This window comes from Chrysochloris asiatica, unplaced genomic scaffold (assembly GCF_000296735.1).
Source record: "Chrysochloris asiatica unplaced genomic scaffold, ChrAsi1.0 scaffold00187, whole genome shotgun sequence".
NCBI lineage: Eukaryota > Metazoa > Chordata > Mammalia > Afrosoricida > Chrysochloridae > Chrysochloris > Chrysochloris asiatica.
The window spans coordinates 1323584-1339906 of record NW_006408705.1 but is presented as its reverse complement, the minus strand read 5'-3'; the positions used below and the strand labels follow the sequence as shown (position 1 = coordinate 1339906).

General features: G+C 40.6%; 1 protein-coding gene across 2 annotated transcripts in view; it reads right to left on the bottom strand.

Moving 5' to 3' along the window:
• The window catches only part of TBC1D9 (TBC1 domain family, member 9 (with GRAM domain)), a 207689-nt gene extending 198400 nt beyond the window's left edge, over positions 1-9289 (bottom strand). Inside the window, exon 1 of one of the 2 annotated variants that reach the window (XM_006872216.1) lies at positions 9130-9289. In XM_006872216.1, coding sequence (XP_006872278.1) covers positions 9130-9259 — 130 coding nt within the window. In that variant the 5' untranslated portion in view covers positions 9260-9289. The remainder of the gene's footprint in view (positions 1-9129) is intronic. The other variant, XM_006872215.1, reaches the window with a different exon arrangement.
• Positions 9290-16323: the final 7034 nt, after the last annotated feature.

The window sequence follows — 16323 nt, the reverse complement described above, 5'->3', positions numbered from 1 at the left end:
TGTGGAGTCGGTTCTGTCTCATAATGACCCTGTACATGGTTTCCAAGGCTGTAAATCTTTATGGGAGGAGAAAGCCTCATCTTTCTCCCAAGGAACAGCTGGTAGTTTCGAACTGCTGACCTTTTTTTGATTCACAGCCCGATTTGTAACCACTATGCTACCAGATCTCATATATATATATATATATATATATTTGTTGTTGTGAAGTGACATTGAGTTGGTTCTGACCCATAACGACGCTGTATAGGGTTTCCGAGGAGCAGCTGGTGAGCTTGAACTGCTGATTTTGCAGTTCAAACGGCTTTGCAATCTGGCGCACTAACCTACAGCGCCACACCAGGTCTCTCTCTGTCTCTGTCTCTGTCTCTGTCTCTGTCTCTCTCTCTCTCTCTCTATATATATATATATGTGTGTGTGTGTGTGTATATACTATATATGTATATATGTATACACACACAAACATATATATGTATATATATTGCTGTTAAGTGCCATGGAGTCAGTTCTGACTTATAGCGATCCTATATAGGGTTTCCAAGCAGCCAATGAGTTTGAACCACTAACCTGGCATTTCAAACTGAACTTGTGGTTCAGTGCTTATTTTATAGTGTCATATGAGAACTCCAGATGTTTATATGTTGTTGTTGTTAAGTGCCGTCAAGTCGGTTCCAACCCATAGCGACCCTGTACAGGGTTTCCGAGGGTGTAAATCTTTACGGGAGTAGAAAGCCTGATCTTTCTCCCGCGGAGCAGCTGGTAGTTTCGAATCGCTGACCTTAAGGTTCGCAGCCCGATTCGTAACCACTCCGCTACTGAAGCTACATATAAAGATATATGGAAGATTTGTGTTGTTAAGTGCTATTGAGTCAGTTCTGACCCACAACAACCCTGTATAGGGCTTCCAAGGAGCAGCTGGTGAGCTTGAATGGCCGACCTGGCAGCTCAAACCTCTTTTGAAGTCCAGGACATTAACCCACAGTGACAAATATCTAATTTGTCCAAGTGATTATAAAGAAAGCATTTAATCAATACCGGCAGTATGTATATTTTCTCAAGCACAATATGTGACATTTAAAAAAACTGTTCAACTAATTTCAAAATACTGATACCATACAAAATATGATTTCTGAATACAGTAAAATAAACATAAATGTTTAGAAAATATTCTAGGCCAAAGAAAAAGATTAGGATGGAAAGTAGAAGATATTTTGAACAAAATCATCATCAAAATACTATGTATCAAAACTTGGCTGTAGAATGCAGCTAAAGCCATGCTTAGAGGGCAATGTATAGTCTTAGCACATATTAGAAACTAAGGCTGAAAATCTATAAACTATACACTGTTTACAAGAATTTGGAAAATAACAGTAATTTATGCCAAAAGAAAATTGAAAGAAAGAATAAAAAGCAGAAATTAATGAAGTAGAAAATAAATATACAACAAAAAAGGTCAACAGATCCAGAGTTTATTCTTTACAAAGATTAATAAAATTGAGAAGGTCAGGGAAAGAATAATTGAGAAAGGGAAAGCACAAGTAATGTCGGGAATATGAAAGTTGACCTCAAAGCATATCCTATAGACATTGAAATACGATATTAAAAACAAATTTATGCTAATATGTATGAAAATCTAGATAAATGGGATAAATCCTAGAAATATACACCTCAATATAACTGATAATAAAATATGTTTTAAATAAATCTGAATAGAAACTGAATCCATAATTTAAAATATTCCCACAAAAGGAACTTCAGGGCCAGAGAACCTCACCAATAAATTTGGCCCAGCATATAAAGATGAAATAATGTTAACATCATACAAACTCTTCCAGAAATAAAGAACTCCTCAACTGTTTTTGTTTTCAATTTGATGTCAAGATTTGACAAAGATGTTATAAAGAAAAAACAATTACAAACTAATCCTACTAAGAAAAAGAATGCAAAAATCCTAAACAAAATATTTGTTGTTGTTAAGTGCCATTGAGCTGGTTCCAAGTCATAGCAACCCTGTATAAGGTTTTCAAGGAGCGGCTAGTGAGCTTGAATCACCGACCTTTCGTTTCAAACCAACCTTGCAGTCCAGCCAGTTGCTCCACACCAGGACTCCAAATATACCACAGACAAGTTGAATTATTTCTAAGATGTATTATTTCAAAGATGTAAATGGGGTTAAATGCTTGACAATTAGTATATGTAGTATTACACTAACAGAATAAAAGCAGGAAAATCATACGATTATCTCAATAGATACATAAAAGCATTTGAAAAAAATCCAGTATTTGTATATAATTAAAAATTTTTGGGAAACTAGGAACAAGAACTCCCTTAAAATGAAAAAAAAAAAAAAAAAAAGTCTACAAAAAACCCCATACATGATGATGCAACATTGGTAGTTTTTCTCTTGGTATATAGAAAGAGACAAGTATCGATACCATTACTATATTTACTCAACATTATACCGGAGGTCCTAGCCTGTGTTAAGTCAATAAATAAATATTAGAAAAGAAGAAACTGTCAACAATATTATGACTATACACATAGAAAATAGAAGACTCTACAGATAAATTATTAGAATTTAGATAGGTTTCAGATGAATAAAAGGTCAGCAAAAAAATAATAAAACCCACAAACTGAATTTGTAGTTCTTTATAACAATTGTTAGGATGTCGCAGGATCAGGAAGTGTTTCATTCGGTTGTGCATCGGGTCACTATGAGTTGGAATCGACTCAAGGACACTTAACAACAACAACATACCAGCAAAAAAACTTGCTGATGTTGTTAAGTGCCTTCAAGTCAGTTCCGACTCCTAGGGAAACTGTATGAGGGAAAAACAATCGCAGACCAATTCTACTAAGAAAAATGATGCAAAGATCCTAAACAAAATACTTGTTGTTAAGCGCTGTCGAGTCGGTTCCGACTCATAGCAACCCTATATGAGGTTTCTAAGGAGCAGTTAGTGAGTTTGAACCATCAACCTCGTGGTTCACAGTCCAGTGCTGATTCTACAATGCCGCACCAGGAGTCAGCAAAAAGAATTCTAAAACAATTTTTTTTTAAAGAAACAATATAAAATAAAAATTTTAAATATGAAATATTTGGATATGCATAAGTCTAACAAAGGATGTACAAGATGTTTACACAGAAAATTGAAATAATATTGATGCTAAGTAAATGGAAGATGTTACCATGTCCATGGACTGGAAGATGTGATTTTCCCCATATTTAGACCATGAAATTTCTATCAAAATCCCAATGACTTTACAGTTTTTATTGTTTCATTTTGTCAGAACTTAGAAAGTTGATTCTAAAATTTGTATGTAAAAGTACAAGTCAAAGAATAGTCAATAAACTCTCAGAGTAGAATGAACAAGGTAAGATTTAATCTGCTGAATATTTTCATATGTACTGTATGGTATTGGTACAACAACACAAACTAACACAAAAAAATGGCACAGATTAGATTATGAGTTCCTGGGTAGTACAAATGGTTAACATGATCTGTTGATGACAGAAAAGCTAGAAGTTTGAGTCTACCAGGAGATGCCTTGGAATAAAGAAAGGCCTGGCAATCTACTTCTGAATGATCACAGTTATTGAAAACTCTATGGAGAGCAGTTCTGTTCTGATACACATGATTGCCAAGTGACATGTGCTGTCGAGTCAGTTCCGACTCATAGCAACCCTGTATAGGGTTTCCGGGAAGCAGCTGGTGAGCTTGAACTGCCGACCTTACAGTTCAAATGGCTTTGCAGTCTGGCGCATTAACCCACAGCGCCACATCAGTGATTGCCAAGTCAGAGCCAATTTGCCAGCAACCGGTTTGAGAGCCCCAAACAAACCCAGACATACACAGACACTTGATTTATGGCAGCAGTGGGGATAAGATGTTCTTTACATTAAGTCATTCTGTGTCAACTGGCTATCTTTTTAATGTTTTTAAAAGAAAAATAGACTCTTACCTCAAATAATACAGTCTGAAGAACTGTAAATAGGAATGGGAGGTCGGGGGCTGGGTAAAACTGTAAAGTTTCTAAAAGGTCATATAGGAAGATTTTTATGACCTTAGAGCAGGAACTAAAAATCAAACAAAACTTTGAGTGAATTCCAACTCAGAGTGACCCTGTATAGAGTGCTCAAGGTTATAAATCTTCACAGAAGAAGAAGGCCTCACCATTCCCCCAAGAAGCAGCTTATGGGTTTGAACTGTTGATCTTACAGTTAGCCATCCAGTGCTTATCCTATAACACCACCTGAGAACAGGATACAATAAAATACAAATGGATTCTATGAAGGATTTGGACACTATGAAAATTAAGAATTTCTGTGCATTCTTAAAAGAGTGAAAAGGCAAGCCACAGAATGAAGATACTGCAAGGAAAGACTCAGATCCAGAATATATAAAGAATTCCTAAAAATCAATGAGAAAAATGACCAAAAAAGGAACAAGTAACGTGAACAGTGGTGCCTCAAAATATTTCAAATGGCCAATAAACGTAAGAAAAAATATTAAACCTCATCAGTCAGGAAAAAACAAACTAACCTCACAATGTGGCTTACTAAAAAACCACCAGATGACTAAAATTATCAAGACAGGCAATGGTGGTAAACATAGAGCAACTGAATACGCTGCTGGTGGGAGTATATTGGTGCAACTACTTTGGAAAGCAGTTTGGGATTATCTACTAATGCTGAAGATATACATGTATATATGTACATCTACAATGATCTAGCAATTCATCTCCTGGTTATAGATGCAGTAGAAATGCATGCCCCCAAACACCAAGAACCACATGTACAACACTCCATCACCACATTATCTATACTGGCCCCAAACAGACCATCCAAATCTCTATCCACACTCTAACAGTTTTCTATGTTGTTGTTATAAGTGCCATCGAGTTGGTTTAGACTCTTAGCAACCTTGTTTAGTGTTTCCAAAGAGCAGCTGATGAGCTTGAACCACCGACCTTGTGGTTCAAACCAGCCTTGCTGTCTAGCGCATTAACCCAAGAGCCACAATACAGCATGGAAAAAAATGAGCAAACTACAGCTACAAGCAAGAATATTCATATCACAAACAAAATGTTGATCTAAAGAATCCAGACACAAACTCCATTTCATTCTATACTTAAAACACAAGCAACGCTTAAATATTATGTTTAGGGAAACTTCCTTCGTTGGAAAAATTATAAAGAAGAGATAGTGTTCACCCAAAAAACATCAGGGTCTTATTTACCTTTTGGGGGGGTGGGGGGAGAAGAGATTGTAATAGGATCACCAGAGGGAGTGTCTACTGTATTGGCTATACTCTTTTTTTTTTTGACTGGTGTTGGTTGCAAGGTGTTCACTTTGTAATGTATTACACTTTGAATCTTTGCTTTGTGCTCATTTCTGTGTCTGAATTCTCAGTTAAAAGAGGTTAGATAATGAAATGAATCTACAATAGAAGACTTAATTGCATCTATACCTTGGTATATTACCTGGAATTGGAAACAATATACATATGTTTTCAATGGCAAGTATTTTACATAGCTTTCTGCACTAACATCTCCCCAGATATCCAAGCGCTCCCAGCCAGTTAACTGACATTTATTTGTTGGGTGGACACAGGTGCATTGGTCCAGATAATATACATTATATAAGTTCTGACATCTTCCAAGAAATTGCTAACCGATACTCAACACTTGCCTCTTCTCACCTCTCCTTGTTGTTAAAGTGCCATAAAGTCAGTTCCAACTAATAGCAACCCGGTATAGGGTTTCCAAGGAGCAGCTGGTGAATTTGAACTGCTGACCTTGTGGCTCAAATTGACCTTGAGGTCAAGTGCTTATCCTATGGGCACCAAACCAGGACTTCTCTTCTTGCAGGTTTTTTTTCCTTCAAACTTGTTAGCTCAAGTGTTACTTCCTCAAGGAGTCCGTCCTTGCTCCCACCCACAACCAACGCTTAACAGCATCATGTTCCTCTCAGCTACTTATGGTAGTCATTCTGCTTACCCGTAATGAGCTCTGGTAGCATGTTGTTGTTGTTGTTAAGTGCCGTCGAGTCGGTTCCGACCCATAGCGACCCTGTACAGGGTTTCCGAGGGTGTAAATCTTTACGGGAGTAGAAAGCCTCATCTTTCTGGTAGCATAGTGGTTACAAATTGGGCTGTAAACTGCAAAGTCAGCAGTTCGAAACTACCAGCTGCTCCGCAGGAGAAAGATGAGGCATTTGGCTCCTATAAAGATTTACAGCCTCAGAAACCTTGTGCAGGGTTACTATGAGTCGGAATCGACTCCATGGCACACAACCATAAACCAACCACTCCCCCTACCACTCTCTGTCCCAGCAGGCTGACTCCTGGGGACTACAGCACCAAGACTCCATGTGAAACTGGTCTCTACTGGGTTTCACTGATGGGAGGCAATGGCAGCAAATGGAAGAGTGGGAGAAAAGAAGATCATGGCATGTCCTTTGTGTTCCCAAGAGTGGCTGCTTCTTTTCAGGACAGAGCGTATCCTCCAAGGCTCCAGTAACATTGTCCCTGCCTCTTGCTCTTCAGACCCACTGCTGCACCTCAATATTTCTTAGTGGTTCTTGTAATCCACCCTCCACCTTTCTTAATAGTCTTTTCATTAACTATTCTTTATTTGAACTAGTTAGATTCTGTTTTCTGCTGGGACCCTGTGGAATGGCAATTTTAGATTAACTTTGTGGTGACTTCATCAACATCTGTCTTCTACTAGGCTAGGAGCTTCATGACACTGGAACCCAGGAAGTGATCAGTAAACATTTGTTAAATGACTGAATGAATTAACGAATGGATTTACATAAGAATAGAATATGTTGTTGTTAAGTGCCATGGAGACAAGTTTGGACTCTTTTGTGAACTTGTATAGGGTTTCTGTGACTCTAAATCTTCATGGCACAGAAAGCCTCATCTTTGCTTCCACATAGTGGCTGGTGGGCTCAAACTGTGGACCCTGTTTGCAGTCCAGTGCTTGTCATATGGAACCATCGCGCTCTCCAAAGAATGGGTCATTAAAAATTACCCTATCTGACACATACTGGCTCAACACTAGTCAGAATTCACTCAATACAAAAATTAAAAAACAAAACAAAACAATTTATTGTTCCTTTTTATAATACATAGCACAAAGATTTCTTGAAATGTTCATGCTACATTGAGAACAATTGTTGCTGACAAACATATTTTCACTCATGGCAATAATTTCAATTATTCTAGCAATAAGTACAATAGTGATGATTTCTTAATTTAAAAGATCTATTTATCAACCTGAAATAAGCCATTAACAGTAAGATTCCAAATCAATTATAGCTCTAACAGTCGGTAGAAACAAGATAGAAACCTTAAAAAGGAAAAGCAGTTTCTGCATTTCTCAAAACCCACAGCAAATGAGCTGGGAAAATAAGTAATGTAGTACAACTCCAGGCCATCAGGCCAGAAATGTTGTTTGTTACTACAGTAATTATCTACTTAACATCACCGTTCTAGTTTAAAAAAAGAAAAAGTTGGTCCCAAAATTAGAAATGCAAACTACATATTAATGTTGTTAAGTGCTGTCCAGTTGGTTCTGACTTATGTTGTTGTTGTTAAGTGCCATTGAGTTGTTTCCAACCCAAAGCAACCCTGTATAGGGTTTCCTAGGAGCAGCTGGTGAGCTTGAACAACCGACCTTGCAGTTCAAACTGCTTTGCATTCTGGCGCATTAACCCACAACACCACATGAGGACTCCTTCTGACTCATGGCGACCCTATGTATGGCATTTCCAAGGCGTAACTGGTGGGTTTGAGCTGTGGTACTGTGGCTCTCAGTCCAGTGCTGGTCCCTCAGCTCCACATTATGAGTCCACATTAATGTATATGCTTAGATAATTCCTATAAAATGAACTGGAAAATCCTGACTCCAGGCCACTAATCCAAATTTCCAGACAGGGTCTGGAATTCACATACTCCTATTTCCTTTATGAACAAAAAAGTGCAGAAAGAGCCGTTTACCTATAGACTATCTGAAACACTATAAAGATCTTTCAAACACACAACCAACACTGAAACTAAATTATAATCACACAACTAAATACGTACCACATTAAGAACTTTTATAAGATAGATGAGCATTTTGAAAGCAACAATTTCCCTGGCACACAAACTGCTAGAGAGTGGTACATTCGGAACTCTGAAGAGGTTAAAGTTCCTCTCTTTTCTGAAATCTCTTTCCTGGTTAAAGTTCTACTGTTCCTTCTGCTAACTTTTTCACTCTAAGAAGTATTCCAATTCTGTACATTCTAACTAACAGGGAGAGAGGGAGGTCCAATTTCTCTAGTATAGTACAAGTTCAAAACTGTTATTTGTAACCTCCCAATACGAAAACAATTTGTCTGATAAGGAAGACCTTTGTAATATCACACTACTTGGAATATAGGTTTAACTGATCCATAACCTTCAATGATATCACTGTTTCCGTGACAGTTCCATTAATAATAATAGCTTGTAAGGGGGATGGGTATGAAGTGATGGAATCAAAATAATTAAAATGCAGTTGTACAGCTAATCATTTTTCACAACCAGAACCAGATAACTTGCTTTTGTTTCATGTGCAACAAAAGAATTCGTTTCTTTATTCGTTCTCTTCGGTCATAACTAATATAGGAAATGACCACATCAGCTCCTTACAGATTGCTTCCGTGGAGACAAAAGAGCATTTTATACCTCACCCAGCTATTGCCAATGAAGAGAGAGAAGTAAATGTAACCTTCCTCCATCCCTCTTACCCGTATGGAAAGAGATATTAAACACACACACAAACGGGGGCGCTGGGGTAAAGAGGGGGCGTCTAGGTACCGCAATCAGTTCATAAGGGCTAATATTAATTCTCCCCTTACCCGTCACTCACTCATCTCCATTTTTATCAACATCACCCACTTATTTTGTTTCCTGTACTTGAAGGACACCATCCCGACAGGGTCAGAAACAAAGCATTCTCTTCCAGTCTGAAAAACCATGACTCTGGACGCCCAGCAGCGGTCACCCAGTCTCAGGGGACCGGGCGGCGTCTCGGGTGCCCCCACTGGCGGCGCCGCAGCGTTCCTGGCTCCGTCCGCAAAGACCGGCCGTTGGTTCTTACCTGCCAGTCCACCGCCGCCGCCTCCATCGCCTGCATGCCCCTTTCTCCGTTGCAGGATGAAGTACGGGTTGGCCCTCTCGGTGATCCACAGCGCGTTGGCCAGCAGCACCTCTTCGGGGTTCACCCACATGTTCCCTGCCGCCAAGGGCGGCCGCACAATGGGGCCGCAGGTCGGGACTTGCACACACAGGCGCGCACTCCCGGGCACACGCGCGCCCGCCCGCTAGGTGCAGCGGCGGAAAGCGACTTCACCAAAGGGCGGCCCGCGGCGTCCAGGCCATAACAAAGCCCCAGCGGGAGGCCGGGGAAGAAGGCGAGGGCGCCGGGACCTCGAGCAGCATCCTTCCCCCAGCGCCGGCGCCCCCCGCGAGCCCGCGGCTGCAGACGCCCAGGCCGCCGCCTGCCGCGCCGCAGCCTTTCTCCGGTCCCACGGCGACGGGAGGTGCAGGAGGAGGGGGAGGAAGGGAAGCAGGAGGAGGAAGAAGTGTGGGGCTCAGTCCTGGGATCTGGATCTGAGACCAGCAGGGCTGCAGGCGACGTGAACTGATTCGGCCCCGCAGTCAGGGCCAAGCTGGTCTGGGGCGCGGCGGGTCCCGCAGCGCCGGACGGAATTCCGGGGCAGCCTCGGTCGCTGGAATCTCAGCGCTCCCGAGTTCACCACTCGATATGACTCTGCGCCCTGGCCCCTCGCACCCTCGGCGAAGCCCAGCTCCAGACTGAAAGGGGACGGTCGAGACACTGCAAATGAATGACGACAGCTCAGCTCACTGGGAGCCAGCCTGGGTGGCACCAGTTTCTGAGGACGCCTGTTCTCAGCGGGCTCTGCGCGTCGAACCGGGCCGCTGCTGCTGCCTTTGGACGAACCCTGTGGAGATCCTGTGCCAAACACTGGGCCCCACGCCCACCCCAGCAGGGAGGAGGACGCTGCTAGCTTGCGTGCTGTGTGTGTGTTTTAGGTTGACGCTCTGCGAGGTAGCTCCTCCCCTCTTCACAGGAAACCAGAGTTTCAAGGTCCAAGACCTGGAGATAGATAGCTAGGTCGGAAGTCTGCGCAGCCAATGAGTGCCAATGTTTTTGTTTCCTGCATCCCTAGGGCCTGTCATGTGCTAAACTTGTCACGGTCTGTGAACCCTCCCCCCTCCATTCCATTGTAATTAAAGTGACCTAGCTAAGTGCATTACATCACTTCTTTCCTTGACCTGTAGGGCGTGAGCAATAGCGAAGTTGGAAGCAGCCCAAAAGCTTGGACCAACTAATTCACACCACAGCTGTTAGTATGTCAGTCAGGTATTTGGAGTTTCAAGGACCGGGCAGGGCAGAATTCAGAGATTTATCCACACTTGATTGTTGTTGTTGTTGTTGTTAAGTGCCGTCAAGTCGGTTCCGACCCATAGAGACCCTGTACAGGGTTTCCGAGGGTGTAAATCCTTACGGGAGTAGAAAGCCTCATCTTTCTCCCGCGGATAGTGGATTAAATATTAATTTTAAAAAGAAATCACAAATCAGACTTGTTTTATCCCTAGACAGTTTAACTTTTTTGATGTTCTTGTGTAAGTCTCTTGTGGGTGTCACAATCCATCTGCCTACATATCTGATCTTTTTCACCTCTTTACAGCCAGGAGATCTGGGGATAGCATCAAAGGATTAAAAAAAAAAAAAAAAAACGGTTCCTGTTCGCAGATGATGGGAATTTGCCACACTAAGGAGTCCTGGTATGGCACTGTAGGATAAGCACTGGACTATTGTTGTTGTTGTGATGTGCCGTGGAGTCGGTTCCGACCCATAGCGATGCTGTAACAGGATTTCCGAAGCTGTAAATCTTTGTTGTTGTTGTTCTTAAGTGCCGTCGAGTCGGTTTCGACCCATAGCGACCCTGAACAGGGTTTCTGAGGCTATAAATCTTTACAGGAGCAGATCGCCTCAGCTTTCTCCCTCGGAGCAGCTGGTAGTTTCGAACTGCTGACAGTGAGGTTCGCAGCCTGATTCACAACCACTACGCTACCAGAGCTCCTTAAGCACTGGACTACGAACCTCGAAGTTGGCTGTTCAAACTCAGCAGCCACTCCTTGGAAATCCAATATAGGTTCGCTATAAGTCAGAACTGACTCAGCGGCTCATACCAACAGCAAGATAGACGGTTTGAGCTGCTCTGCAAGACTGCGAGATAAAAATACTCCCGTAAAGATTTACACCCTCGGAAACCCTGTACAGGGTCGCTATGGGTCGGAACTGACTCGATGGCACTTAACAACAACAACAATCCTGCAAAGGCTTGCCGCCCTGTTCTTGTTGTTAGGTATCAGGGAATACCGACTCATTGAAAGCCGCTGTGCAACAGAGTGGAACACTGTCCAGTCCTGTACAAACCTTACAATCGTATATATTTTAGTCTATTGCTGCTGCCACTGTGCCGATCCATCTCATTGGGGGTCTTCCTCTTTCTCCCACCCTCCATTTTACCAAACATTATATCCTTCTCCAGGAATTGGATCCTCTAGATAATATGTCTGAAGTACTGAGAAATGAAGTCTGGACATCCTGACTTCCTAGGAGCATTCTGGCTATACTTATTTCAACACAGATTGGTTTGTTCTTTTGGCAGTACATGGTACTTTTAATAGTCTCCTCCAACACCATACTCAAATGCTTCAATTCTTCTACAGTCTTCCTTATTCACTGTTCAATTTTCACATGCATATGAGGTTATTGAAAACACTATGGCTTAGTCCTTAAAATGACATTTTTGCTCTTGAGGTCTTGTATAGTAGATATGTCTAATACAATACAATATGTCATTTGATTTCTTGACTGCTATGTCCACGAGTGTTGATGATTGATCCGAACAAAAGTCTTTGACAACTTCAATCTTTTCTCCATTTATATGAATGTTATTTATTGGTCTGGTGGTGATGATTATTGTTTTCTTTACATTGAAGTGCAACTCATGCCAAATGCTGTGGTCTTTGAGCTTCTTCAGTAAGTATTTTAAGTCCTCATTGTTTTCAGCAAGCAAGATTGTATAATCTGCATGTTAACGAGTCTTCCTCAAATCCAGATGCCACGTGTTGTTTTTTTCTCCATGTAATCCAGTTTTTCAGATTATTAGCTCTGTATACAGATTGAGTAAGTATGGTGAAAGAATACAACCCTGGCACACACCTTTCCTAATGTAAAACCATTTGGTGTTCCTTGTTCTGTTCGAATAACGGCCCCTTGATCTATATACAGGTTCCTCATGAGCACAATTAAGTGTTCTGGAATACTCATTCTCTGCAATGTGTTCCATAGCTTGTCATGATCCACACAATCAAAAGCTTTTACATAATTAATAAGGCACAGGTAAACACCTTTTGGTATTCTTGCTTTCAGCCAAGATCCATTTGAAATCAACAATGATATCCTCTGTTCCACATCCTCTTCTGAATCCGGCTTGAACCTCTGGAAGTTCTCTGTCAATGTATGGTTGCAGCCATTTTTATATTATCTTTTGCAAAATTTTATTTGTATGCAATATTAATGATAATTTCAACATTCTATTGGGTCACCTCTTTTTGGAATGGGCACAACTATGGATCACTTCCAGTAAGTCAATCAGGTCATTGTTTTCTAAATTTCTAGGCATAGATGAGTGAGTTCCTCCAGTGCTGCATCATTTTGTTGGAAGATTTCAATTTGTATTCCATCAATTACTGGTGTTTTGTTCTTTTCCAATGCTGCCAATTCTGCCAATGCACCTTGGACTTCTTCCTCCAATCCCATGGACTTTTGATCATATGCTACCTCTTGAAATGGTTGCATAGTGACTATTTCTTTTTGGTATAGTGACGCTGTGTATTCCTTCCATCTTCTGATGCTTTCTGCATCATTGATATTTTGTCCATTTTGTTGTTGTTGTGTGCTGTCGAGTCGATTCTGACCCATAGCAACCCTGTATTTGGTTTCCGAGGAGTGACTGGTGAGCTTGAACTGCCAACCTTGCAGTTCAAATGACTTTGCAGTCCAGCGCATTAACCCACAGCGCCACACCAGACCCCTTCAATATTTCAAGTCGAGGCTTGAATTTTTTTCTTTAGTTCCCTCAGCTTGAGAAATGCTGAGTGCATTCTTCCCATTTGTTTTTCTAAATCCAGATCTTTGCACATTTCATTATAATATTTAACTTTGTCTTCTCAAGCTGGCCTTTGGAATTTTTTATCCAGCTCTTTTATTTCCTCGTGTTTTCCATTTGCTTTAGTATCTCTATGATGGAGAACAAGTTTCAGAGTCAATTCTGACATCCATTTTAGTCTTTTCCTTCTTTCTTGTCTTCTTAAGGACCTTTTATTTTTTTCCCTGTATGATGTTCTTTATGTCTTCCCAGTACTCTTCTGGTCTTTGGTCTTTAATATCCAATGCATCAAATCTGATCTTCAGATGATCTCTAAATTCAGGTGGAATATATTCAATGTCATATTTTGGCTCTTCTGGACTTTTAAAAATACAAATTTTCAGCTTCAGCCTGATTAAGTACATGAACAATTGATGGTCTGTTCCAAAGTCTTCCCCTGGCCTTGTTTTGCCTGATAATATGGAGCTTTTCCACTGTCTCTTTCTACAGATGTAATCTTTTGATTTCTGTGTATTCCATCAGGTGAGATCCATGTGTATAGTCATCATTTATGTTATTTTAAAATTTTATTTGCAATGAAGAAGTCAGTGGTCTTGCAAAATTCTATCATGTGATCTCCAGCATCATTTCTATTATCAAGGCCATATTGTCCAGCTACTGATCCTTCCTCTTTGTTTCCAACCTTTGCATTCCAATCACCAGTAATACATCTTGATTGCATGTTTGATCAATTTCAGACTGAAGAAGTTGGTTTGTTATTGTTAAGTGACATCAAGTCAGTTCCGACTCATAGTGACCCTGTATAAGGTTTCTTAGGAGTGGTTGGTGAGCTTGAACCTCTGACCTTACAGTTTAAACCGACATTGTAGTCCAGCACATTAACCTACAGTACCACACCAGGACTCTGAAGAAGTTGGTTGTTGTTGTTGTGGTTATGTGCAGTGGAGTCAGTTCCGACTCATAGCACAGGGTTTCAGAGGCTGTAAAGCTTTACGGGAGCAGAAAGCCTCATCTTTCTCCCACAGAACAGCTGGTAGTTTCAAACTGCAGCCCGATTTGTAACCACTACACTACCAGAGTTAGTGATTTTGTAATCACTAACTTTAGTGGTTTAATAGTGGTATTAACTGGTCTTCCTTTTAGGTATATGGATATTATCCTATCACAGACAGCATTGTACTTCAAGGTAGATCTTGATATGTTCTTTTTGATGATGAACAAGATGCCATTGCTTATCAACCATGTGGTTGTCAGATTTGAAATGGCCAATACTCGTCCATGTCAGCTCACTTTTGCCTAGGATATCAAGGTTTATGCATTATATTTCATTTTTGGCCATTCTCAATTTTCCTAGATTCATACTTCTTACATTCCATCATCAAATGAAGGCATTACTCTATTTGCATCATCACTGTCAACTCTACTTTGAGGAAGCAGCTCTTCCCCAGTTGCATTGTGAGTGCCTTCCAGTCTGAGGGGCTCATCTCAGTCAGCACACCTCACAATATTCTGGTGTTCTTCATCATGCTTTAATATCCATTCATTATTTTGGTGCTGATAGTGTTTCACTGCTATCACAAGGTTTTCAGTGAGTAAATATTCGGAAGTAGTCTGTCTCTCCTGGTGTAGCACTGTGGGATAAAGCACTGAACTGCAATTTCATTGGCTTGAACCACAATGTCGGTGGTTCAAACTCATCAATTGCTCCTTGGTAACCCTATACAGGGTCTCTATGAGTCAGAATTGACTCAATGGCACTTAACAACAATAGTCTGTCTCTTGTGCTTCTTAGTCTGTCTTCCTCTAGAAGCCCAGCTAAAACCTGTCCACCGTGGGTGGGCCTGCTGGTATTTAAATACCTATGGCATAGCTTCCAGAATCACAGCAACACTAAAGCCACCATTGTACGACAAACTGGCAGACCAAGTGGTGATACTAGTCCCCCACATATTTGCAGCCTTAGATACGCTTTATAGAGTAACTATAAGTCTGAACCAACTCAAGGAACAGAAGTTATGTTACCACACTGTCAGATTTGCTTCTTTAGGACACTTTAGGTTTCTAGGCATTTGTGGAAATTTCATACATTTCAAAGCAAGTCTAGAATGTCTTTTGGTATCTTCAGTCACAATATAGTGTTTTCAGTAACCAAACCCTACTGTAAATCCAAACCAAAACCAAAGCCCACTGCCATCACTTAATTCTGATTCATAGTGACTTCATAGGATTTCCAAACTTTCTCCCTCAGAGGTTAGTTTTGAACCACAGAACCTTGTGGGGTAACAGCCCAATTTAGCCCAATGCCTAACCTACAGTATTGCAGAGAGTACTTTAATAAGAAAATAAAATATGAAAACCAACCATAAGATTCTAAATCATGCCTATACTAAAATTGTATAAATAATATCATTACATAACTTTTAATATGTATATTATATTGGTATTTATATATGAAGTGCAGCCGTAAGTATTGTCATCACATTAAATTGTGTTTCAGCAAAAGATGTGCCAACTTGACTAGGCCATGATTCTCAGTGGTTTGGCGGTTAGGTGATGATGCAATGTGACAGTTATGTAATGATTATCCATTATTTAATCTGATGTGACAAACCAACAAAAAAAGATTAATGGTGGGCTGCAGTACCCTCAATCCCATCATAACCCTGATCCCATGTAACGGAACTTCCCAGGTGTGTGGGCTTACATTGCATTTAAGTGAAAGAATACCTGTCTTAGTTATTTAGTACTGCAATAACAAATATCACAACTTCATTACTTTAACAAGCAGAGATATATTCTCAAAGTTTAGGTGCCTAGAAAGGAGTCCTGGTAACATAGTGGATAATGCCTTGAGCTGCTAACAGCAAAGTCAGCAGTTCAAATCCACCATACTCTCCACTGGAGAAAGATGAGGCTTTCAATTCATAGCCTCCAAAACCATTTCAAGAGATACCATATGTTCAACCATTTCAAGAGATACCATATGAACAAAAGCCAATGATACTCAGAGAGGAAGTCCAAAGTGCATTGAAAGAAGTGGCAAAGAACAAGGCACCAGGAATTGATGGAATAAAAATTGAAATCTT